The sequence below is a fragment of the Nerophis ophidion genome, linkage group LG12 (assembly GCF_033978795.1).
Source record: "Nerophis ophidion isolate RoL-2023_Sa linkage group LG12, RoL_Noph_v1.0, whole genome shotgun sequence".
In the NCBI taxonomy this organism is placed as follows: domain Eukaryota; kingdom Metazoa; phylum Chordata; class Actinopteri; order Syngnathiformes; family Syngnathidae; genus Nerophis; species Nerophis ophidion.
In genome coordinates this window covers 100,383-125,100 of record NC_084622.1, presented here as the reverse complement: position 1 = coordinate 125,100, position 24,718 = coordinate 100,383, and the positions used below count along the sequence as shown (strand labels likewise).

Genomic DNA, 24,718 nt, shown 5'->3' with positions numbered 1-24,718 from the left:
TATGATTACGTCGATATTTTTTGACATCACATGTTCTTTCGGGGGTTTTTTTAAATCAATATTATGGACACATGAGGACTCTCAGTGCAATGGTTCCTGCTTAAACCTTTATTGTGAAAGTCTGCATCCTTACTGCTGTAACAGGAAGTATTGCGCTTCACTCACAGGAAGTAGGGGCAAGTGCCGGTGTCCGACCAAGAGGTTAAAAAAAATAAACAAAGCTCACAGGCTGACCTGAGAAATAAGAGTTTTCTACGTCCAGTTATTATCCAGATTAGTCTATAATACTTCTGGTGTGTGGCTAATCACAACATTGAGTCCGACCAATGTGGGCGGTGTAGCTCACTTGAGGGTTGCAGGTTCAATCCCCGCTTCTGCCGTCCTATTCACTGCCGTTGTGTCCTTGGGCAAGACACTTGACCCACCTGCTCCCAGTGCCACCCACACTGCTTTAAATGGAACTCAGATATTGGGTTTCACTATGTAAAAAGTGCTTTGAGTCACTAGTGAAAAGCGCTATATAAAATACAATTCGCTAATGTATGATCCTGTAACGACCTGGTATCGGATTGATACCTAAATTTGTGGTATCATCCAAAACTAATGTCAAGTATCAAAGAAGAGAAGAATAAGTGATTATTACATTTTAACAGAAGTGTAGATAGAACATGTTAAATCAGAAAGTAAGCAGATATTAAAAGTAAATGAACAAGTACATTAATAATATTTTTTTTACAGTTTGTCCTTTATAATATTGACAAAATAATAGGCGTATAAATGACACAATATGTTACTGCATACATCAGCAGACTAATTAGGAGTAGGCTGACCATATTGTGAAATCCCAACATTTGCCAATGATACTCCAACTTGCTTTATAAATAATATATTTATTTAAATAAAGCATTTTTTCTCCTCTGTTGACCGCAGTGTTGGTGCTGAGAATTTTCAATATAGTATATTATAGCATCTTGGAAGAGTTAGTGCTGCAAGGGCTTCTGGGTATTTGTTCTGTTGTGTTACGGTGCGGATGTTCTCCCGAAATGTTTGTCATTCTTGTTTGGTGTGGGTTCACAGTGTGGCACATATTTGTAACTGTGTTAAAGTTGTTTATATGGCCACCCTCAGTGTGACCTGTATGGCTGTTGACCAAGTATGCCTTGATCGACAATCTATTCGCTCTGTCTGTCTCTGCCACACCCTCACGAATGTTGCTGCGTGCGCACACCTTCACAATTTGTTTTTGTTTTCAACCCCTTCTTAAGACTGTACGTACATTGAAAATACACGCAACCTTGACTCGAAACGCCGGACATTTGAGGCATTTAAGCCACCCCACCCGTACACCCCAGACAGTCCTGTGCGGGGAAAAGAGGACGTATGGTCAGTCTAATTAGGAGCCTCTGTTTGTTTACTTACTACTAAAAGACAAGTTGTCTTGTATGTTCAACATTGTATTTAATGCTAAACTTGCATTAAGAAACATATGTTTAATGTACACTAAGATTTGTTGTTAAAATAGAGCCAATAAGGTCATTTTTTGTTGTCCCCTAGCAGAGGTGGGTAGTAACGCGCTACATTTACCCCGTTACATCTACTTGAGTAACTTTTGGGATAAATTCTACTTCTAAGAGTAGTTTTTATGCAATATACTTTTACTTTTCCTTGAGTATATTTATAGAGAAGAAACGCTACTTTTACTCCGCTCCATTTATCTACATTCAGCTCACTACTCACTACTTTTTTTAATCGATCTATTAATGTTTGTTTTGTTTTTTCAAAGTAGGATCTACACATGCCTGCGTTTCACCAATCACATGCAGTCACTGGTGACGTTGGACCAATCAAACAGAGCCAGGCGGTCACATGACCCGACTTAAACAAGTTGAAAAACGTATTGGGGTGTTACCATTTAGTGGTCAATTGTACAGAATATGTACTGTACTGTGCAATCTACTAATAAAAGTTTCAATCAATCAATCAAAAGTGTAAAGGAAAAAATACACGTTTTATTTCAACCGTACTTCCCGTCAAAAGCCTAAAGACTGATCCCACAGTTCCTGTCTTCACAATAAAAGCGCCGCTCCATCGCGCCTGCGCTAACAAAATAAGAGTCTCCCAAAGCCAGAGCAAACAAGCTAGCAAGATAAGGAGTTTGCCGCCAATGTATTTCTTGTAAAGTGTATAAAAACGAATATGGAAGCTGGACAAATAAGATGCCAAAAACCAACGACTTTCATGTGGTATTAGACGGGAAAGGACAACTTTTTTTCTCCTCCATTTGAAAACGTGGACGTTATCAGCACTACTGTCTGATTCCAATCAATGCAAGTCATCAGAATCAGGTAATACACCAACTTATATTCTTGTCTTCATGAAAGATAGGAATCTATATGTGTTAAACATGCATTTATATTCATTAAAACACCTTTAACATGTCAACAAAAACGGCAAAATAATATAAATTGTATACTGTATATATAAATATATGTATGTATATATATATATGATATGTGTGTGTATGTATATATGAGGTAGATTACCTCGACTTGGTCATTTATTAAGTAATTGATTAACTTTAAACATTTTATTGGGGTGTTACCATTTAGTGGTCAGTTGTGTGGAATATGTACTGTACTGTGCAATCTAATAATACAAGTTTCAATCAATCAATCAATGCCTACTGAGCCTATGATGCTGTTAAGTTATTGTGGCTCAATGTGCCTTTTTTTATTGTTTTTATTTTAATGTATTATTATTTAATATATATTATTTTTTTAGTTGCTTAAGAGATATTCCTGGCTCTGAATTTGCTCATTGCTATTTTTATGTTTTTGTGCATTATTTGTTGCCGTAATCATTAAACAAATATGTTACTCATCAGTTACTCAGTACTTGAGTAGTTTTTTCACAACATACTTTTTACTTTTACTCAAGTCAATATTTGGGTGACTACTCCTTACTTTTACTTGAGTAATACATCTCTAAAGTAACAGTACTCTTACTTGAGTACAATTTTTGGCTACTCTACCCACCTCTGTCCCCTAGTTAGAAAAGTACCGAAAAGTATGGAATATTGGTATTTGGACAACACTAACACAAATACAACGCTGAGACAAGGTTTATTCAACATCAGGTTGTGACCATTGGATTGTGGTCATTTTCCAACCAACAGCAACAATTTACAAATACAACTATTTTGCAACGTTGTTTCAAAGTCAGTTTTAAAGGGCAGCCGAGGCAGAACAAATATTTTTTGATTTCATAATAAATAATTAATTAAACTTCATTGTTAGTTTTAATCGTATTCAGCATTTTTTAACTATTTTTTTAATCTTTCCCACGACTTTAAAGTCTCTCCGACAGCATCCATCGCAATGCATGATGCCATTGGGGCGGTGGCGCCATCTAGGGAGGTTTTAATGTATTACATGTTTTTAAATTGCAGACTTGAACCCACAAACAGCAAACATTGACAACATGTAAACAACCTGAAGCACTTCCAATACACTTCACTATTACACACACTGAATAAGGACAAGGCAAGGCAACTTTATTCATATAGCACGTTTACAACCATTTTTAAATTGAACCAAAGTGTTTTACAAGTTCAAAAGCATTGAGCAAAAACACAAAACAGAAACAAACCACGAACATAAACAACGAATGAGCTAAACAAGATAGTGCGAAAGCAATATGCTAAAAGGGGTCGAATAAAAAGTTTTTTTTAAAAAGCTAAATAATAATAATAAAAGTGTGACAATTTGAAAAAAAAATAGTAAACAAAGATGCTAAAGTGACAGTTGACAGGTAGTAAACAAAGATGCTAAAGTGACAGTTGACAGGTAGTAAACAAAGATGCTAAACTGACAGTTGACAGGTAGAAAACAAAGATGCTAAACTGACAGTCGACAGGTAGAAAAAGATACTAAACTGACAGTTGACAGGTAGAAAACAAAGATGCTAAAGTGACAGTTGACAGGTAGAAAACAAAGATGCTAAAGTGACAGTTGACAGGTAGTAAACAAAGATGCTAAACTGACAGTTGACAGGTAGAAAACAAAGATGCTAAACTGACAGTTGACAGGTAGAAAACAAAGATGCTAAACTGACAGTTGACAGGTAGAAAAAGATACTAAACTGACAGTTGACAGGTAGAAAACAAAGATGCTAAAGTGACAGTTGACAGGTAGAAAACAAAGATGCTAAAGTGACAGTTGATAGGTAGTAAACAAAGATGCTAAACTGACAGTTAACAGGTAGAAAACAAAGATGCTAAACTGGCAGTTGACAGGTAGAAAACAAAGATGCTAAACTGACAGTTGACAGGTAGAAAACAAAGATGCTAAAGTGACAGTTGACAGGTAGAAAACAAAGATGCTAAACTGACAGTTGACAGGTAGAAAACAAAGATGCTAAAGTGACAGTTGACGGGTAAAAAAAAAAGATGCTAAACTGACAGTTGACGGGTAAAAAACAAAGATGCTAAAGTGACAGTTGACAGGTGGAAAACAGATGCTAAAGTGACAGTTGACTGGTAGAAAACAAAGATGCTAAACCGACGGTTGACAGGTAGACAACAAAGATGCTAAACTGACAGTTGACAGGTAGAAAACAAAGATGCTAAACTGACAGTTGACAGGTAGAAAACAAAGATGCTAAAGTGACAGTTGACAGGTAGAAAACAAAGATGCTAAACTGACAGTTGACAGGTAGAAAACAAAGATGCTAAACTGACAATTGACAGGTAGAAAACAAAGATGCTAAATTGACAGTTGACAGGTAGAAAACAAAGATGCTAAACTGACAGTTGACAGGTAGAAAACAAAGATGCTAAACTGACAGTTGACAGGTAGAAAACAAAAATGCTAAAGTGACAGTTGACAGGTAGAAAACAAAGATGCTAAACTGACAGTTGACAGGTAGAAAACAAAGATGCTAAACTGACAGTTGACAGGTAGAAAACAAAGATGCTAAAGTGACAGTTGACAGGTAGAAAACAAATATGCTAAAGTGACAGTTGACAGGTAGAAAAAAAAGATGCTAAACTGACAGTTGACAGGTAGAAAACAAAGATTCTAAAGTTACAGTTGACAGGTAGAAAACAAAGATGCTAAAGTGACAGTTGACAGGTAGAAAACAAAGATGCTAAACTGACAGTTGACAGGTAGAAAACAAAGATGCTAAAGTCGCAGTTGACAGGTAGAAAACAAAGATGCTAAAGTGACAGTTGACAGGTAGAAAACAAAGATGCTAAAGTTACAGTTGACAGGTAGAAAACAAAGATGCTAAAGTGACAGTTGACAGGTAGAAAACAAAGATGCTAAACTGACAGTTGACAGGTAGAAAACAAAGATGCTAAAGTGACAGTTGACAGGTAGAAAACAAAGATGCTAAAGTGACAGTTGACAGGCAGAAAACAAAGATGCCAAAGTGACAGTTGACAGGTAGAAAACAAAGATGCTACCTGTCAACTGTCAGTTTAGGCTGCTCACCGGCTCCTCATCACCACTTCAAGATGGCGGCCCATTATCTTGCGTCCCAGCAGCCAATGCTGCATCTACAAAAACCCATGGTTCCACCTCGGTCCACACTCCATGTCAGTAGGTGGCGGTATTGCGCACCGGAAGGCTGCTCGCCAGCCGCCATTAAAGCAAGAGAAGAAGAAGAGTCGGCAACACAGCGGAAGTGACGCCCCAGACGCCATTCAAGCCGTAGCGGAGGAAGCTAACACTTTAAGAACCTAAGTCCGTGTTTTTGTGATAAGAATACAATTCTTGGTGCTCCCAACAAGGTATGTTGTTTAGTTCATGACGATAGCGGACTCTCCGCCGCACTCAGCTTGATAGCTGGAGCTAACATTAGCTGCTAGCGGCTTAGCCAACATGTGGAGTTTAGTAACATTCCTTCAACATGTTACATTATATGTTACTCATCTTTTAATTACTAACATTCCTTCAACATGTTACATTATATGTTACTCATCTTTTAATTACTAACATTCCTTCAACATGTTACATTATATGTTACTCATGTTTTAATTACTAACATTCCTTCAACATGTTACATTATATGTTACTCATGTTTTAATTACTAACATTCCTTCAACATGTTACATTATGTTACTCATGTTTTAATTACTAACATTCCTTCAACATGTTACATTATATGTTACTCATGTTTTAATTACTAACATTCCTTCAACATGTTACATTATATGTTCCTCATGTTTTAATTACTAACATTCATTCAACATGTTACATTATGTTACTCATGTTTTAATTACTAACATTCCTTCAACATGTTACATTATATGTTCCTCATGTTTTAATTAGTAAAATTCCTTCAACATGTTACATTATATGTTCCTCATGTTTTAATTACTAACATTCCTTCAACATGTTACATTATATGTTACTCATGTTTTAATTTGTAAAATTCCTTCAACATGTTACATTATGTTACTCATGTTTTAATTACTAACATTCTTTCAACATGTTACATTATATGTTACTCATGTTTTAATTACTAACATTCCTTCAACATGTTACATTATATGTTACTCATGTTTTAATTACTAACATTCCTTCAACATGTTACATTATATGTTACTCATGTTTTAATTACTAACATTCCTTCAACATGTTACATTATATGTTACTCATGTTTTAATTACTAACATTCCTTCAACATGTTACATTATATGTTATTCATGTTTTAATTACTAACATTCCTTCAACATGTTACATTATATGTTACTCATGTTTTAATTACTAACATTCCTTCAACATGTTGCATTATATGTTACTCATGTTTTAATTACTAACATTCCTTCAACATGTTACATTATATGTTACTCATGTTTTAATTACTAACATTCCTTCAACATGTTACATTATATGTTATTCATGTTTTAATTACTAACATTCCTTCAACATGTTACATTATATGTTACTCATGTTTTAATTACTAACATTCCTTCAACATGTTACATTATATGTTACTCATGTTTTAATGAACCATTTTGCAATATTCTGTACTCACGGCAAGTGCTGTTAACAATGGAACAATATCAACATAATATTTAAACTAGTTAGTTTTTCTTCTATACAAACCCTGTTTCCATATGAGTTGGGAAATTGTGTTAGATGTAAATATAAACAGAATACAATGATTTGCAAATCCTTTTCAAGCCATATTCAGTTGAATATGCTACAAAGACAACATATTTGATGTTCAAACTCATAAACAAATTTTTTTTTTGCAAATAACTTAGAATTTCATGGCTGCAACACGTGCCAAAGTAGTTGGGAAAGGGCATGTTCACCACTGTGTTACATCACCTTTTCTTTTAACAACACTCAATAAACGTTTGGGAACTGAGGAAACTAATTGTTGAAGCTTTGAAAGTGGAATTCTTTCCCATTCTTGTTTTATGTAGAGCTTCAGTCGTTCAACAGTCCGGGGTCTCCGCTGTCCTATTTTACACTTCATAATGCGCCACACATTTTCCATGGGAGACAGGTCCGGACTGTAGGCGGGCCAGGAAAGTACTCGCACTCTTTTACTATGTAAAAGACTGCGGGTGGTATAGCTCGGTTGGTAGAGCGGCCGTGCCAGCTATTTGAGGGTTGCAGGTTCGATCCCCGCTTCAGCCATCCTAGTCACTGCCGTTGTGTCCTTGGGCAAGACACTTTACCCACCTGCTCCCAGTGCCACCCCCGCTGGTTTAAATGTAAAAATTAGATATCGGGTTTCACTATGTAAAGCGCTTTGAGTCAGTAGAGAAAAAGCGCTATATAAATATAATTAACTAATTCACTTCACTACTACAAAACCACGCTGTTGTAACACGTGGCTTGGCATTGTCTTGCTGAAATAAGCAGGGGCGTCCATGAAAAAGACGAAGCTTAGATGGCAGCATATGTTGCCCCCCCCCCCCGTTTACCTGTATTTCATCTTTTTTTGTAAGGGGCGCTGGAAGCCGGCAGACCCGTCAGCGATCCTGTTCTGTCTCCCTGTAATGTTTGTCTGATCTTGAATGGGATTGTGCTGAAAATTGTAATTTTCCTGAAGGAACTCTCCAGACGGAATGAATAAAGTACTATCTAATCTGGTGCCTTCACAGATGTGTAAGTTACCCCTGCCTTGGGCACTAATGCACCCCCATACCATCACACATGCTGGCTTTTGAACTTTGCGTCGATAACAGTCTGGATGGTTCGCTTCCCCTTTGGTCCGGATGACACCATGTCGAATATTTCCACACAAATCTTTTCCACTTTGCATCAGTCCATCTTAGATGATCTCGGGCCCAGAGAAGCCGGCGGCGTTTCTGGATATTGTTGATATGGCTTTCACTTCGCATAGTAGAGCTTTATCTTGCACTTACAGATGTAGCGACAAACTGTATTTAGTGACAGTGGTTTTCTGAAGTGTTCCTGAGCCCATGTGGTGATATCCTTTTAGAGATTGATGTCAGTTTTTGATACAGTGCCGTCAGAGGGATGGAAGGTCACGGTCATTCAATGTTGGTTTCCGGCCATGCCGCTTACGTGCAGTGATTTCTCCAGATTCTCTGAACCTTTTGATGATATTATGGAGCGCAGATGTTGAAACCCCTAAATTTCTTGCAATTGCACTTTGAGAAAGGTTGTTCTTAAACTGTTTGACATTTGCTCACGCAGTTGTGGACAAAGGGGTGTACCTCGCCCCATCCTTTCTTGTGAAAGACTGAGCATTTTTTGGGAAGCTGTTTTTATATCCAATCATGGCACCCACCTGTTCCCAATTAGCCTGCACACCTGTGGGATGTTCCAAATAAGTGTTTGATGAGCATTCCTCAACTTTATCAGTATTTATTGCCACCTTCCCCAACTTCTTTGTCACGTGTTGCTGGCATCAACTTCTAAAGTTAATGATTATCTGCATTATAAAAATGTTTATGAGTTTGAACATGAAATATGTTGTCTTTGTAGCATATTCAACTGAATATGGCTTGAAAAGGATTTGCAAATCATTGTATTCTGTTTATATTTACATCTAACACAAATCCCCAACCCATTTGTAAACTGGGTTTGTACATACAATTGAAAAGGGAAAAGCGGTACAAAATGAAAGGATGGATGTATGATTACATAAAAGTCAATAGTACTGTACACTAGAGATATAATGACAAACTGTTTAAGAAAAAACGCAGCAAAACTCAACTGTTAGTTTTAGCGTTTTAAATCCAAATGATATTACAGAGTTGTTTTTACGGTGCGTTCAAATATTGCTGAACAGAGTAGGACGCCGCAACGCTCGCCAGAACTCTTATCAGTGAAGCATCCATCCATTCATCCTCTCTAGGATTGTATGATTACATAAAAGTCAATTGTACTGTACGCTAGAGATATAACGACAAACTGTTTAAGAAATGACCGTGGCAAAAATATCAACTGTTAGTTTTCGCGTTTTAAATCAAAGTTTTATTACACAGAGGTGTTTTTACGGTGCGTTTAAACAGAGTAGGACACCACAACACTCGCCAGAACTCTTACCAGTGAAGCATAAGAAACACAAAATCTGCAAAATAGTATGCTTTCTTGCAGTTGGTGTATTTATTTAAGTGATTTAGAAATTATCTGGTCAAACCACTTAAGTGTGTTTAAGTACTTTTTGAACACATTCAACATACAGCAATAATAATAACTGTGATGACCTTGGTGACAGTAACCCTGATGTGAAACCTTATTATTGTTACGTTGCTATTTTCGACGATGCCTAAACAAAAGTAAAAACTACCATCAGAATACTGCTCTGGTACGTACTTTCTAGCATAATAGTATGAGAGTCCAGTCCATAGTGGATCTAACATAATAGTGTGAAAGAGTCCAGTCCATAGAGGATCTAACATAATAGTGTGAGATTCCAGTCCATAGAGGGTCTAACATAATAGTGTGAGATTCCAGTCCATAGTGGATCTAACATAATAGTGTGAGAGTCCAGTCCATAGTGGATCCAACATAATAGTGAGAGAGTCCAGTCCATAGTGGATCTAATATAATAGTGAGAGAGTCCAGTCCATAGTGGATCCAACATAATAGTGAGAGTCCAGTCCATAGTGGATCTAACATAATAGTGTGAGAGTCCAGTCCATAGTGGATCTAACATAATAGTGTGAGAGTCCAGTCCATAGTGGATCTAACATAATAGTGTGAGAGTCCAGTCCATGGTCTTCACGGTGGCAGAGGGGTTAGTGTGTCTGCCTCACAATACGAAGTTCCTGCAGTCCTGGGTTCAAATCCAGGCTCGGGATCTTTCTGTGTGGAGTTTGCATGTTCTCCCCATGAATGCGTGGGTTCCCTCCGGGTACTCCGGCTTCCTCCCACCTCCAAAGACATGCACCTGGGGATAGGTTGATTGGCAACACTAAATTGGCCCTAGTGTGTGAATGTGAGTGTGAATGTTGTCTGTCTATCTGTGTTGGCCCTGCGATGAGGTGGCGACTTGTCCAGGGTGTACCCCGCCTTCCGCCCGATTGTAGCTGAGATAGGCGCCAGCGCCCCCCGCGACCCCGAAAGGGAATAAGCGGTAGAAAATGGATGGATGGACAGTCCATAGTGGATCTAACATAATAGTGTGAGAGTCCAGTCCATAGTGGATCTAACATAATAGTGAGAGTCCAGTCCATAGTGGATCTAACATAATAGTGTGAGAGTCCAGTCCATAGTGGATCTAACATAATAGTGAGAGTCCAGTCCATAGTGGATCTAACATAATAGTGTGAGAGTCCAGTCCATAGTGGATCTAACATAATAGTGAGAGTCCAGTCCATAGTGGATCTAACATAATAGTGTGGGGGTCCAGTCCATAGTGGATCTAACATAATAGTGAGAGTCCAGTCCATAGTGGATCTAACATAATAGTGTGAGAGTCCAGTCCATAGTGGATCTAACATAATAGTGAGAGTCCAGTCCATAGTGGATCTAACATAATAGTGAGAGTCCAGTCCATAGTGGATCTAACATAATAGTGTGGGGGTCCAGTCCATAGTGGATCTAACATAATAGTGAGAGTCCAGTCCATAGTGGATCTAACATAATAGTGTGAGAGTCCAGTCCATAGTGGATCTAACATAATAGTGAGAGTCCAGTCCATAGTGGATCTAACATAATAGTGAGAGTCCAGTCCATAGTGGATCTAACATAATAGTGAGAGTCCAGTCCATAGTGGATCTAACATAATAGTGAGAGTCCAGTCCATAGTGGATCTAACATAATAGTGAGAGTCCAGTCCATAGTGGATCTAACATAATAGTGTAAGAGTCCAGTCCATAGTGGATCTAACATAATAGTGTAAGAGTCCAGTCCATAGTGGATCTAACATAATAGTGAGAGTCCAGTCCATAGTAGATCTAACATAATAGTGTGAGAGTCCAGTCCATAGTGGATCTAACATAATAGTGAGAGTCCAGTCCATAGTGGATCTAACATAATAGTGTGAGAGTCCAGTCCATAGTGGATCCAACATAATAGTGTGAGAGTCCAGTCCATAGTGGATCTAACATAATAGTGTGAGAGTTCAGTCCATAGTGGATCTAACATAATAGTGTGAGAGTCCAGTCCATAGTGGATCTAACATAATAGTGTGAGAGTCCAGTCCATAGTGGATCTAACATAATAGTGAGAGTCCAGTCCATAGTGGATCTAACATAATAGTGTAAGAGTCCAGTCCATAGTGGATCTAACATAATAGTGTAAGAGTCCAGTCCATAGTGGATCTAACATAATAGTGTAAGAGTCCAGTCCATAGTGGATCTAACATAATAGTGTAAGAGTCCAGTCCATAGTGGATCTAACATAATAGTGAGAGTCCAGTCCATAGTAGATCTAACATAATAGTGTGAGAGTCCAGTCCATAGTGGATCTAACATAATAGTGAGAGTCCAGTCCATAGTGGATCTAACATAATAGTGTGAAAGTCCAGTCCATAGTGGATCTAACATAATAGTGAGAGTCCAGTCCATAGTGGATCTAACATAATAGTGTGAGAGTCCATTCCATAGTGGATCTAACATAATAGTGTGAGAGTCCAGTCCATAGTGGATCTAACATAATAGTGAGAGTCCAGTCCATAGTGGATCTAACATAATAGTGTGAGAGTCCAGTCCATAGTGGATCTAACATAATAGTGTGAGAGTCCAGTCCATAGTGGTCCCCAACCGATGCACAGACGAGCGGTCTACCCCCAGTCCTGACTTTGGACATCCGTGGCCACCGAACCTGTCCCCCCCCCCCCTCCACGAAGGAGAGGGAGCCAGAGCAGAAAAGAGACGCAGATCAACTGGTCTAAAAGTGGGCGGTATTTAAAGGCTTGAGTATACAATTGTGTTTTAAGATGAGACTTAAATGCTTCTACTGAGGTAGCATCTCTAACTGTTACTGCTAGGACATTCCAGAGTACTGGAGCCCCAATAGAAAAGCTCTATAGCCGGCAGACTTTTTTTGGGCCCTGGGAATCAGTAATAAGCTGCAGTTCTTTGAATGCAGATTTCTTGCCGGGACATAAGTTACAATACAATCAGCAAGATAGGATGAAGCTAGACTGGGTAAGGAATTATATCCTGAATTTGTAAACATGAGAATGAAAATGGAGACTTCTTGACGTTGACCGAGCAAAGTGCTGCCCAACGCATGGTTTCATTGTCCTCCGTGCAATTCTGACAATAGATTTTCAATGTTGACAGGCATGGCTGCAGATTGGCTGGGTAGTTTGGTGTCAATAAACTGTGGCCCAACATTGGGAGTTTATCAGGGAGAGGTGTCGTCAGTGGACCAGTCCTGCCAAACAATATCCCTCAGACAACCTTTCCACAATGGAGTCAAGTGTCCTGTTCCAGAAGTTACATTCAGGTACAGCCTGGCCTCACCTTTGAACTGTTTTAGTCGGGACTAAATGAGATACTATTTGCCACATTTCCCTTACAGTGCCATTGACATTAAGGACTTAAAAATCTTGGATATCAGAAATGGAAATGCCCAGGCCAGCTCATCAGTGTCCACTAATTCAAAAAGTAATCCAGTTGCAGTTCCAAAAGGTGACCCTCGAACTGTAGATACGGGGAATTCTCCACAAAGCTTTGCCAAAAGCTATGGAGACCGCCACCTGGAGGTCCCCAAGGGCTTTAGACGAAGACACAACTCCTGTAAGTTTGGACAATCAGTAGTAAAGTGTGTCATTGTGAAGTACTAACATTAGCCTTATGCGTTCACTTTTTCAGGGTCATCCAGCAGTCGAGGCGCAAACCAAGTCACCCCAAAGAAGAACGGAGTGAAGAACGGTAGCAGTCAGATGAAGCAAAGGGACGACGAGTGTTTTGGCGACGGGATGGACGACGGCCTGGACACAGACTTTGATTTTGAAGGAAACTTGGCCCTTTTCGACAAAGCGGCAGTTTTTTCAGAGATCGACACGTCAGAGCGTCGCAACGGAGCGAGATCGCGTGGGACGCCTCAAGAGCAAACGCCCTCACGGTACCGCCACGATGAGAACATTCTGGAGGGCAAACCTGTAGTGTACAGACAGATCACTGTACCACAGCCAGGGGCCAAAGAATACTGCACTGGTACGTTCTTTTCCCCGTGACAAAAATGACTTGTAGCACTGTACATATATTTGATGTATGTAGATAGATACCATTATGTAATAAACTTATATCTACCTTTCCTATTGTATTCAGACTTTAGTTACATTAAGAAACGTTATGGTGTTATTTCAACAGAAGCAGATCTTATTTAATTCTACCACCTGTTTGTTTATTTTAGTGAGCTTTCATTTACACCATATATTTTACTAAGGATGTTCCGATCAGGGTTCTATACTGCTGATTCCAATACTGATCTTCCATGAGTGAAATTTGCTGTTATCGATCACATGTTTTAACTTTGGGAGACCGGGCTTTCTGCTGCCCCGTCCCCAGCCGGTGGAACAGTCTCCCTGACCGCCTGAGGCTCACCACAGACTGTGGATGCTGTTAAAAAAGGCTTAAAACCCCTTCTTTTAAAAAAAAAAAAAGCCTTTTCATAGATATATGCATACTAGTTATAGCTATTAGGCTGTTCTAGTTTTAATTTAATTTTTATTATCTTTTTATTATTATTATTTTTTAATACACTGTAGCACTTTGAGGTTGTTTGCTCAATGTAAAGTGCTTTTTATGAATGAAATCTATTATTATTAACTATGAATTTTTGAATATTCTGTACTTACATCAAGTGCAGTTGACAATGGAACAATATCAACACAATATTTAAAATAGTTTTTATTTCGTTTATTACTAATTATTATTTGTATGACTATATAAAAGTCAATAGGACTGTACACTATGGATATAACGACAAACGGTTTAAGAAATAACGGCGGCAAAACTCAACTGTTAGTTTTAGCGTTTTAAATCAAAATTATATTACACAGAGGTGTTTTTACGATGCGTTCAAAGACTGCTGAACGGAGTAGGATGCCACAACGCTCACCAGAACACTTATCAGTGAAGCATGAAAAACACAAAATCTGCAGAATAGTATGCTTTCTAACAATTGGCGTATTTATTTAAGTGATTTAAAAAATGATCCGGTCAAACCACTTCAGTATGTTTAAGTACTTTTTGAACACATTCAACATACAGCGATAATAATGACAAATGGAATGATTTTGGTGACAGTAACCCTGACATGAAACCTTAATATTGTTACATCGCTATTGTCGACCTACCTAAACAAAAGTAAAAACTACTATCTATGACTCATTTAAATAATTTGGGGTTTGCCCTTTAAGTCCTCCTGCGTGTAAGGAATTATATCCAGAAATTGTAAACATTAAAATGAATGTCTAGACTTCTTGATGCACTTATTTGTGCTGTTTCAAGCTGGCTTAGCAATTAGCATGTCTGCTCCTGGCTTCCTCTTACTGTGTGAAACATGTTTAGCTCCGTGCTCCAGTGATTATACTTGAGATACTCAAAAAAAAAAAGTTTATTAGCCACAAAGTGTCAGTCGAGTGACCAAATGTAAATGAGGCATCTGTCAAATGTGATTGGCTTTGAGGGGCATTCATTGACTGGGGCCGGTCACATACTTTTCACCAAATATGATTGATAGTGTTTGGCACATTCTTACACTTTACATGTTATTAATGTCTGCAATATTCCATTTGCTTACTTTGTGTCATTAAAGTCTGTTGACTTCTTGTGTTTAAAAAATATAGCAAGGCGATGAAAAATAATACAATATCGATGATCAAATAAGTTAAATAAGTTGTTTTATGTGCAATGTCAAAGAAGAGGAAGAAACAACGTCAAAAATATGGATAATAAGAAAAGTGAAATTTTAGTAATACTAATAAAATAGTTATTGATTTATGTTGTTTCTTCTGTTCCGAACAGACTCTGGACTTGTGGTACCCAGTATATCATACGATCTGCACAAGCGTCTGCTGTTAGTCGCGGAGCGTCATGGCCTCACGTTGGAGCGGCGACTTGAAATGACTGGAGTGTGTGCTAGTCAGATGGCCCTCACATTGCTTGGTGGGCCAAACAGGTAGGCAAACTTCTATTTTACTGGGAGAACACGATCCATTCCCACCACTGATTTGTCAGGGTTACAAACAATACGTACTAGTGTTGTCCCGATACCAATATTTGGGTACCGGTACTAAAATTATTTCGATAGTTTTCTAAATTAAGCCTTTATTTTACTACAACAAAGATGACGGGGAGAAGACGCTTTCAAAAGCGAGCCACGTAAATAAGACCGCCGACAAAACGGTCATCCTGAAGAGACGGTCATAACGCAGTTTGAAGATGGTCTGTAAAACATAACCTATTCAAAATGTTGACCAAAGAACCACCATTACATGTTATGTAGACTACAAGAAAGTGATTTAAATATAGACAGAAATATCATAATATGACTCCTTTAAACTCCTTGTATTTGTATAACTGTTCAATTAGGACATATTTAATAGCCCATTACCTGAAAACAGCATCAAGACAATGACCTCACTGTTGAGTAGAAATATGCTTCCTAAGTAAAGTACAATTTAAATGTTGCCAGTCATAGAAATAAAACACAAAATACTTTCTTTTGGTCAAAAAAAAAAAAAAAGGATATTTTAGTTGAAAATATAAGTTGTCGATACTAATGTTTTGTTAATGCTCTTGCAAAACAAGCCTATTACCTTTTTTGTTTTGGTTAAAATAAGCAAAGAAAATAAATGATAAAAAATGGAGTAGCTCCCGGTAGGGTTGCAAAATTCTGGGAATATTCAAAGTTGGAAACTTTCCATGGGAATTAACAAGAACTAATTGGAATTAATAGGAATAAACATTGATTTTCAACATGCTAGATCTTGCAGCATGATTATTAGTTAAAACAACCTGATTTGAATCCAAATTCAGTAGAATTTCAACCCTGCACAGTGCATTCCTCCATGACATGTGCAGATAATTCCCAGCATGCTACACACTACAGCAGGGCTATTGAGGCCACACTAGTATTTGATGATATTACTGAGGTAAATATATCCGCGATGCTAATTTTCTATATGTTAAAATCCCATTCATTTATGCTAACAATGTTAGTGATTCGAATTTACCTTTTTTGTGATCTATAAAGTTCAACTAGCAAATACTAAATCAAAAGGTGTAGTTTACTCTGCCTTCTGTTCTGCTAGAATACAAGAATGTAGCTTATAGTTTGGTTTAGCATGCTGATTCAGTGTTCATTTACTCATTTAGCCTAATTCTATTCATTTGTCCATCAGTAAAATACTTTAAGACTATTCCAGTTGTTTAGCTGACTATTTATATCTGTGTGTGGCATTACATTAGTGTTTGGCAAGAATAAATAAATAATGCCACGTACACCGTCTGATGTGTGGAGACATTTCACCCCAACCAATGGAGGCGGAAAGGCTGTGTACATTTGCAAAAAGTGTGCAAAGAGCTACGTCAAAAAATGGCACAAAGATGCAGCAGCATATAGACAAGTGCCCAATAATATGTAATTATTGTAATTCCCATCTACTCCCATTAATTCCCATGGACGCTGTCCAACTTTGAATAATTCAAAAATGGTCAATATTTACAAACTTCCCGAGCTTAACTTCCGGAAACTTTCCACCCCTTTGCAGCCCTAGCTCCCGGCCATTTTTGTTTTGTAAAATTATCTCCTTGAAGAAAAAAGGTTGGCGACTACTATTGTAGACCTTCAAATGTAGGCAGGATTTCAAAGATATTCCGTGGTGTGGTTCACAGCTTTAGATTGTTTTTAAAACTGTTCTTTAGTTAAGTTGGCTGTGACGTGACACAAGCTGTCTAAATTTCTCTTTCGGTTCTTCCAGGTTCACTCCAAAGAATTTACACCAGCGTCCCACGGTGGCACTGCTGTGTGGCCCACATGTTCAGGGCGCTCAGGGCATCAGCTGTGGTCGTCACCTGGCAAACCACGAAGTCGAGGTCGTCCTGTTCCTTCCTAACTTTGTCAAAATGGTGGACCCAGTCACCTGCGAGCTCACACTCTTCAATAAGACTGGGGGGAAACAAGTGTCAAATATCAAAGGTAAGCAGAGTGCTAGTCATATGTACTTGATTGTAAATATTACGTCACTGTGCACTAAGGTTGTATGGTATAAGTTAAAGTACCAATGATAGTCACACACACTTGGTGTGGTGAGATTATTCTCTGCATTCGACCCATCACCTTTGATCACCCCCTGGGAGGTGAGGGGAGCAGTGGGCAGCAGCAGCGGCGCCGCCCCCCCCGGGAATCATTTATGGTGATTTAACCCCCAATTCCAACTCTTTATGCTGAGTGCCAAGCAGGGAGGTAATGGCTCCCATTTTTATAGTCTTTGGTATGACTCGGCCGGGGTTTGTACTCACTTCCTACCCATCTCAGGGCGGACACTCTAACCACTAGGCCACTGAGAGGGTACTAGTATAGTACCGTGATACTAATGAATCATTAACTGTACTATACCGCCTCTCAAAAGTACCCGTCGTCGTCTTCACTTCGTATCATTGCTGGTTTACGAACAGAGAAGCATGTTCGGCAGCGCACAATCACGGATTACTTACAAGCAGACACAGTGTGTAGACAGGAAAGAGAAAATGGACGCCTTTTGGCCTAGAAAGTAAAGTAAAGATAAAGGTGAAGTTATAACACTAAAACACCCTCAGTAAGAGGTCCTTTAAGACATGGCTAGCTAGCTATAGGCTAAAGTTTAGCCTGAGTCTACAGTGTTTTAGCTACTTCTAAATCACTAATGCGCGCCTCCATGGTGACAAAGTGATTTTCTTTCAAGTATCATCCCTGCAGGACGAGGAATAGCTAAACGTGCTTCACTTCACACTGTAGCTCACCGGCATCAAAATGTAAACAAACGCCATTGTTGGATCTACACCGAACATCCACTATAATGATACCAAGTACAGGAACGTATCTTATCAGAATCATTAATACTTAATTAATCCCTGAAAAAAAAAAATTTTCAGCACAATCCCATTTTAGATCAAACATTACAGGGAGACAGAACAGGATCAAACATTACAGGGAGACAGAACAGGATCAAACATTACAGGGAGACTTTTGATTGATTGATTGATACTTTTATTAGTAGATTGCACAGTACAGTACATATTCCATACAAATGACCACTAAATGGTAACACCCGAATAAGTTTTTCAACTTGTTTAAGTCGGGGTCTACGTTAATCAATTTGTGGTAGACAGAACAGGATCACACATTACAGGAAGACAGAACGGGATCAAACATTACAGGGAGACAGAACAGGATCAAACATTACAGGGAGACAGAACAGGATCAAACATTATAGGGAAACAGAACAGGATCAAACATTACAGGGAGACAGAACAGGATCAAACATAGGGAGACAGAACAGGATCAAACAATACAGGGAGACAGAACGGGATCAAACAATACAGGGAGACAGAACTGGATCAAACATTACAGGGAGACAGAACAGGATCAAACATTACAGGGAGACAGAACAGGATCAAACATTACAGGGAGACAGAACAGGATCAAACATTACAGGGAGACAGAACAGGATCAAACATTACAGGGAGACAGAACAGGATCAAACATTACAGGGAGACTTTTGATTGATTGATTGATACTTGTATTAGTAGATTGCACAGTACAGTACATATTCCATACAAATGACCACTAAATGGTAACACCCGAATAAGTTTTTCAACTTGTTTAAGTCGGGGTCCACGTTAATCAATTCGTGGTAGACAGAACAGGATCAAACATTACAGGAAGACAGAACGGGATCAAACATTACAGGGAGACAGAACAGGATCAAACATTACAGGGAGACAGAACAGGATCAAACATTATAGGGAAACAGAACAGGATCAAACATTACAGGGAGACCGAACAGGATCAAACATTATAGGGAGACAGAACAGGATCAAACAATACAGGGAGACAGAACAGGATCAAACAATACAGGGAGACAGAACTGGATCAAAAATTACAGGGAGACAGAACAGGATCAAACATTACAGGGAGACAGAACAGGATCAAACATTACAGGGAGACAGAACGGGATCAAACATTACAGGGAGACAGAACTGGATCAAACATTACAGGGAGACAGAACAGGATCAAACATTACAGGGAGACAGAACAGGATCAAACATTACAGGGAGACAGAACAGGATCAAACATTACAGGGAGACAGAACAGCATCAAACATTACAAGGAGACAGAACAGGACTAAACATTACAGGGAGACAGAACAGGATCAAACAATACAGGGAGACAGAACTGGATCAAACAATACAGGGAGACAGAACTGGATCAAACAATACAGGGAGACAGAACTGGATCAAACATTACAGGGAGACAGAACAGGATCAAACATTACAGGGAGACAGAACAGGATCGCTGACGGGTCTGCCAACTTCCGGCGCCCCTTACAAAAAAGTTGAGAAACAGGTAAACAATGAGGGGGGTGAGACAAAAAAAAAATTAGCCCCCTTGAGAGGGGATCCAGACTGAGGCCAAAAAAAACAAACCTAATAACCGTAACACACATCCCACTAACGTGTGTAAGAGGGAACCATCACTATCTAGTTGATACTAGTATGATTATGTCGATATTTTTTGGGCATTACGTCGTCTTCTTTCGGTTTTTCAAATCCGTATTATGTTTATAAACTCAGGAAATATATCCCTGGACACACGAGGACTTTGAACATGACCAATGTATGGTCCTGTAATGACTTGGTATCGGATCGATTCTAAAACTAATGTCAAGTATCAAAGAAGAGAAGAATGAGTAATTATTACATTTTAACAGAAGTGTAGATAGAACATGTTGAAAGAAAAAGTAATCAGATATTAACAGCAAATGAACAGGTATCAATTAATTAATCAATCAATGTTTATTTTAGTAGCCCAAAATCACAAATGTCTCAAAGGGCTGCACAAGCCACAACGACATCCGCGGATCGGCACCCACATAAGGGCAAGGAAAAACTCACAACCCAGTGGGACGTCGAGAATGACTATGAGAAACCTTGGAGAGGACCGCAAATGTGGGTATTTAAAGGTTAGAGTATACGAATGAGTTTTAAGATGGGACTTAAATGCTTCTACTGAGGTAGCATCTCGAACTGTTACTGCTAGAACATTCCAGAGTACTGGAGCCCCAATAGAAAACGCTCTATAGCCCGCAGACTTTTTTTGGGCTCTGCGAATCACTAATAAGCCGGCGTAATATGATCAAACTTTTATAGTAGATTAATCATTCATTTTCTACCACTTGTCCTTAATATTGTTGACCAAATAATCCAATGATAAATGACACAATATGTTACTGCATATGTCAGCAGACTAAATTAGAAGCCTTTGTTTGTTTACTTACTACTAAAGGACAAGTTGTCTAGTATCTTCACTATTTTATTTCTGGACAAACATGTTTAATGTACCCTAAGACTTTTTGTTAAAATAAAGCCAATAATGCCATTTTTTGTGGTCCCCTTTTATTTAGAACAGTACAGAAATAATTTTGGTACCGGTACCAAAATATTGGTATGGGGACCACACTCCAGCGCACACACATGACCGGGGACAACACTCCTGTGCACACACATGACCACCATGATTAATCATTTGCTTGGATGTCCAATAAACCAATCTGTAGTTTACAATATGTACTTTTATGACTGCAGAGCTGCCGGACACGCCGGTGGATCTAATCATCGACTGCCTTGACTGCCACGAGAACACATTCCTGATGGATCAGCCTTGGTACAGAGCCGCTGCCGATTGGGCTAACCAGAACCGTGCACCAGTTCTCAGCTTAGATCCTCCTGTTAGCGGACAAGGACAGGCAGTGGAGGCCAAGTGGTCCCTCTCCCTGTGCCTGCCCCTTCCCTTAGGGGAGGGGGCCGGCAGTGTCTACCTGTGTGACATAGGTATCCCCCGTCAGGTCTTTCAGGAAGTGGGAATCAACTACCATTCCCCTTTTGGGTGCAAATTTGTCATCCCTCTGCACTCAGCATAATTGGACTGATCAGTGAACATTTTGCCGTCCCGGGCTGTGTCAAAGCATTCTTTTTGAGCTTCAAGTGTTTGGCAGTGGATCCAGAAAGTAAGTTACTGACATTTCAACACGTGAATGAGACCTCTCCCTCGTACTTTATAAAGGATCATGGTTTAATGCGTTAGTTCTTCACTGCTACTTGCGTTATATTGCAAGAGGACACCACACAAGGGGATTGTTCTTTGATAACACCGTTATAAGCTGCAGTAATGATGGACATAATGCTAGTATTCGATCTACATAGTATTTGGATAAAGAGGTTATTTATAAGTACAACCTGAAGGACTTGTTTATATAACGTAGTGTTCAATATTGTAGGACAATCCCAGACTTGAATGTTGTGATATGAACGCCATCAAACAACAGTTTTTTCATTAAAACAAAAACTAAGGCAGCTAATGGTGTATAATGATCCTACAACTCTAAATACATGACCATATAAGAGCAGTTTTTGTTGGTGCGTTAGACTGTAAAGGGCTTCAGTGTGCATAAACTCTTGTTTCTTTTATTTCTCTTCTGATTTAAAAAAAAAAAAAGAGTGCCATTGAGTCGCTGTGGCGCTGCCTGACAAGGAAAAATAGAAAGTGGGGAAGAAAGTATAAGTTGAAAAGCCGTGACTGTTTATTTTCCAGTTGATTCACTTTTTTTTTTTTTTTTTTTTTTTTTTTAATGCATTCCAACATGTCCAACACTGGCAGTTTGTCATTAAATAGTTAAATCTCACAAAGGTTTGTTTTGAAGTTCCTACATAACCAATTGGGATTGATTTGATTGAATATCATATGTTCAGAATCTGAGTTGCATTGTTTTTGCTCTAGCAATTACCAAGGTTGTTTTATTTTTGAACTTCAGACTTTAGTACACAATAATGGAGACGTCATCGCCTCCCTGTGGCGGGAGAGATTATTTCACTCTGAAGCCAGAGTCCATATTGTGAAATAGGAGTCCAGTCTAAAACAACATTGTTGGAGGTTAGATAGAACTATGTCCATCTTTTATGGGGCCGTTGTTAGTTGTCCAGGACTGACTTTGTTTAAATACATTTTCAGCTAACACTAACACTTCCACGATTTTGTTTTTACTTTCATTTAGGTAATAACAGGTGTTTTTTTTCCCCATACATGGACTTAAGTGTAACAGGAGAAGTAATGCAAGTAGTTGCGTCATAAGTGTTTATTTAACATTCCACAGGTGTGATGGGTTGTGTTAGATCTTTTGAAACAAGTCTGCCTTATACACGTCACTTGGTGTTAATGATGATGACTCTTTGTGAGTGGCATTACCTTTGGCTGTCATGGACTATTTCCCCATTGGGTTATTTTTTATTGAACACCAATGGTTTGGTGGTCAGAGGTGAAGCTGACTAGTAATGTTTACATGTTTTACAGCAGGGGTCACCAAGGCCAGGTCGCCCGCTGGCCTGTTCTAAAAATAGCTCAAATAGCAGCACTTACCAGTGAGCTGCCTCTATTTTTTAAATTTTATTTGTTTACTAGCAAGCTGGTCTCGCTTTGCTCGACATTTTTAATTCTAAGAGAAACAAAACTCAAATATAATTTGAAAATGCAAGAAAATATTTTAAAGACTTGGTCTTCACTTGTTTAAATAAATTCATTTATTTTTTTACTTTGCTTCTTATAACTTTCAGAAAGACAATTTTAGAGGAAAAATACAACCTTAAAAATGATTTTAGGATTTTTAAACACATATACCTTTTTAATTCCTTCCTCTTCTTTCCCGACAATTTAAATCAAAGTTCAAGTTTTTTTTTTTATTGTAAAGAATAATAAATACATTTTAATTTAATTCTTCATTGTAGCTTCTGTTTTTTCGACAAAGGATATTTGTGAAATATTATGATTAAAAGTCAAAAAAAATATTCTGGCAAATCTAGAAAATCTGTAGAATCAAATTTAAATCTAATTTCAAAGTCTTTTGAATTTCTTTTAAAATTTTCGTTCTGGAAAATCTAGAAGAAATAATTATTTGTCTTTGTTAGAAATATAACTTGGTCCAATTTGTTATATATTCTAACAAAGTGCAGATTGGATTTTAACCTATTTAAAACATGTCATCAAAATTCTAAAATAATCTTAATCAGGAAAAATTACTAATGATGTTCAATCTATCAATGTTTACTTATATAGCCCTAAATCACTAGTGTCTCAAAGGGCTGCACAAACCACCACGACATCCTCTGTAGGCCCACATAAGGGCAAGGAATTTTATTTTTCTCAAAAAGATTCAAATAAGCTTGTTTTTCTCCATTTTTTTCAGGTAAATTTTGAATTTTAAAGAGTCGAAATTGAAGATAAACTGTTTCAAAATGTTATTTTCATTTTTTTCGTGTTTTCTCGTCTTTTAAACCGTTCAATTAAGTGTTTTTTTCATCATTTATTCTTTACAAAAAAAACTTCCGTAAAAGGAAAAAAAATGTACGACGGAATGACAGACAGAAATACCCATTTTTTTATATATATAGAGATTTATTTATTAAAGATAAATTGAGCAAATTGGCTATTTCTGTCAATTTATTGAAGTGTGTATCAAACTGGTAGCCCTTCGCATGAATCAGTACCCAAGAAGTAGGTCTTGGTTTCAAAAAGGTTGCTGACCCCTGGTTTACACTGAGTTACATCTTCAGTGGGGATTTGTGCTCCAAGAGAGATTGTCATTAGAGAAAATCTTGTATTATTCAAGGTTTTTTTTTTCATCTACAGATTGACATTAATTACCTTTTTTGTTTAACTACACACTGAATTGGGCATCTATTCACAAGGATAGCATGTGTATGACATCATTGCTAAACATCTTTATACATAATGCTGTTGATCTGCATTTGTGAACTTGCATTAAAATCAAACGTCCGTCAAACTATTTTTTTGTCTGGTGCTCTAACATTAACAGCAAATTATCTGGTTGGAGAATGTCTACATTGAACACTGGTTCATTTTGGGGGGTATTTCAATAAAATAAGGTTTTTTATTATATTTATCTATTATAGGTATAGATATATGTGTGTGTGTGTGTATATATATATATATCTCTAAATGGTAAATGGGTTGTACTTGTATAGCGCTTTTCTACCCCTTTTTAA

General features: G+C 38.1%; 1 protein-coding gene across 1 annotated transcript; it reads left to right on the top strand.

The window, feature by feature from the left end:
- The first annotated feature begins 5,607 nt into the window (after positions 1-5,607).
- LOC133562858 (enhancer of mRNA-decapping protein 3-like) lies at positions 5,608-24,498 on the top strand. Its single transcript, XM_061916662.1, has 7 exons — positions 5,608-5,794; positions 12,731-12,896; positions 12,972-13,189; positions 13,265-13,609; positions 15,425-15,578; positions 17,383-17,600; positions 21,248-24,498. The coding sequence occupies exons 2-7, from the start codon at positions 12,733-12,735 to the stop codon at positions 21,580-21,582; spliced, it is 1,434 nt and encodes a 477-aa protein (XP_061772646.1). The 5' UTR covers positions 5,608-5,794; positions 12,731-12,732; the 3' UTR covers positions 21,583-24,498.
- The last annotated feature ends 220 nt before the right edge of the window (positions 24,499-24,718 follow it).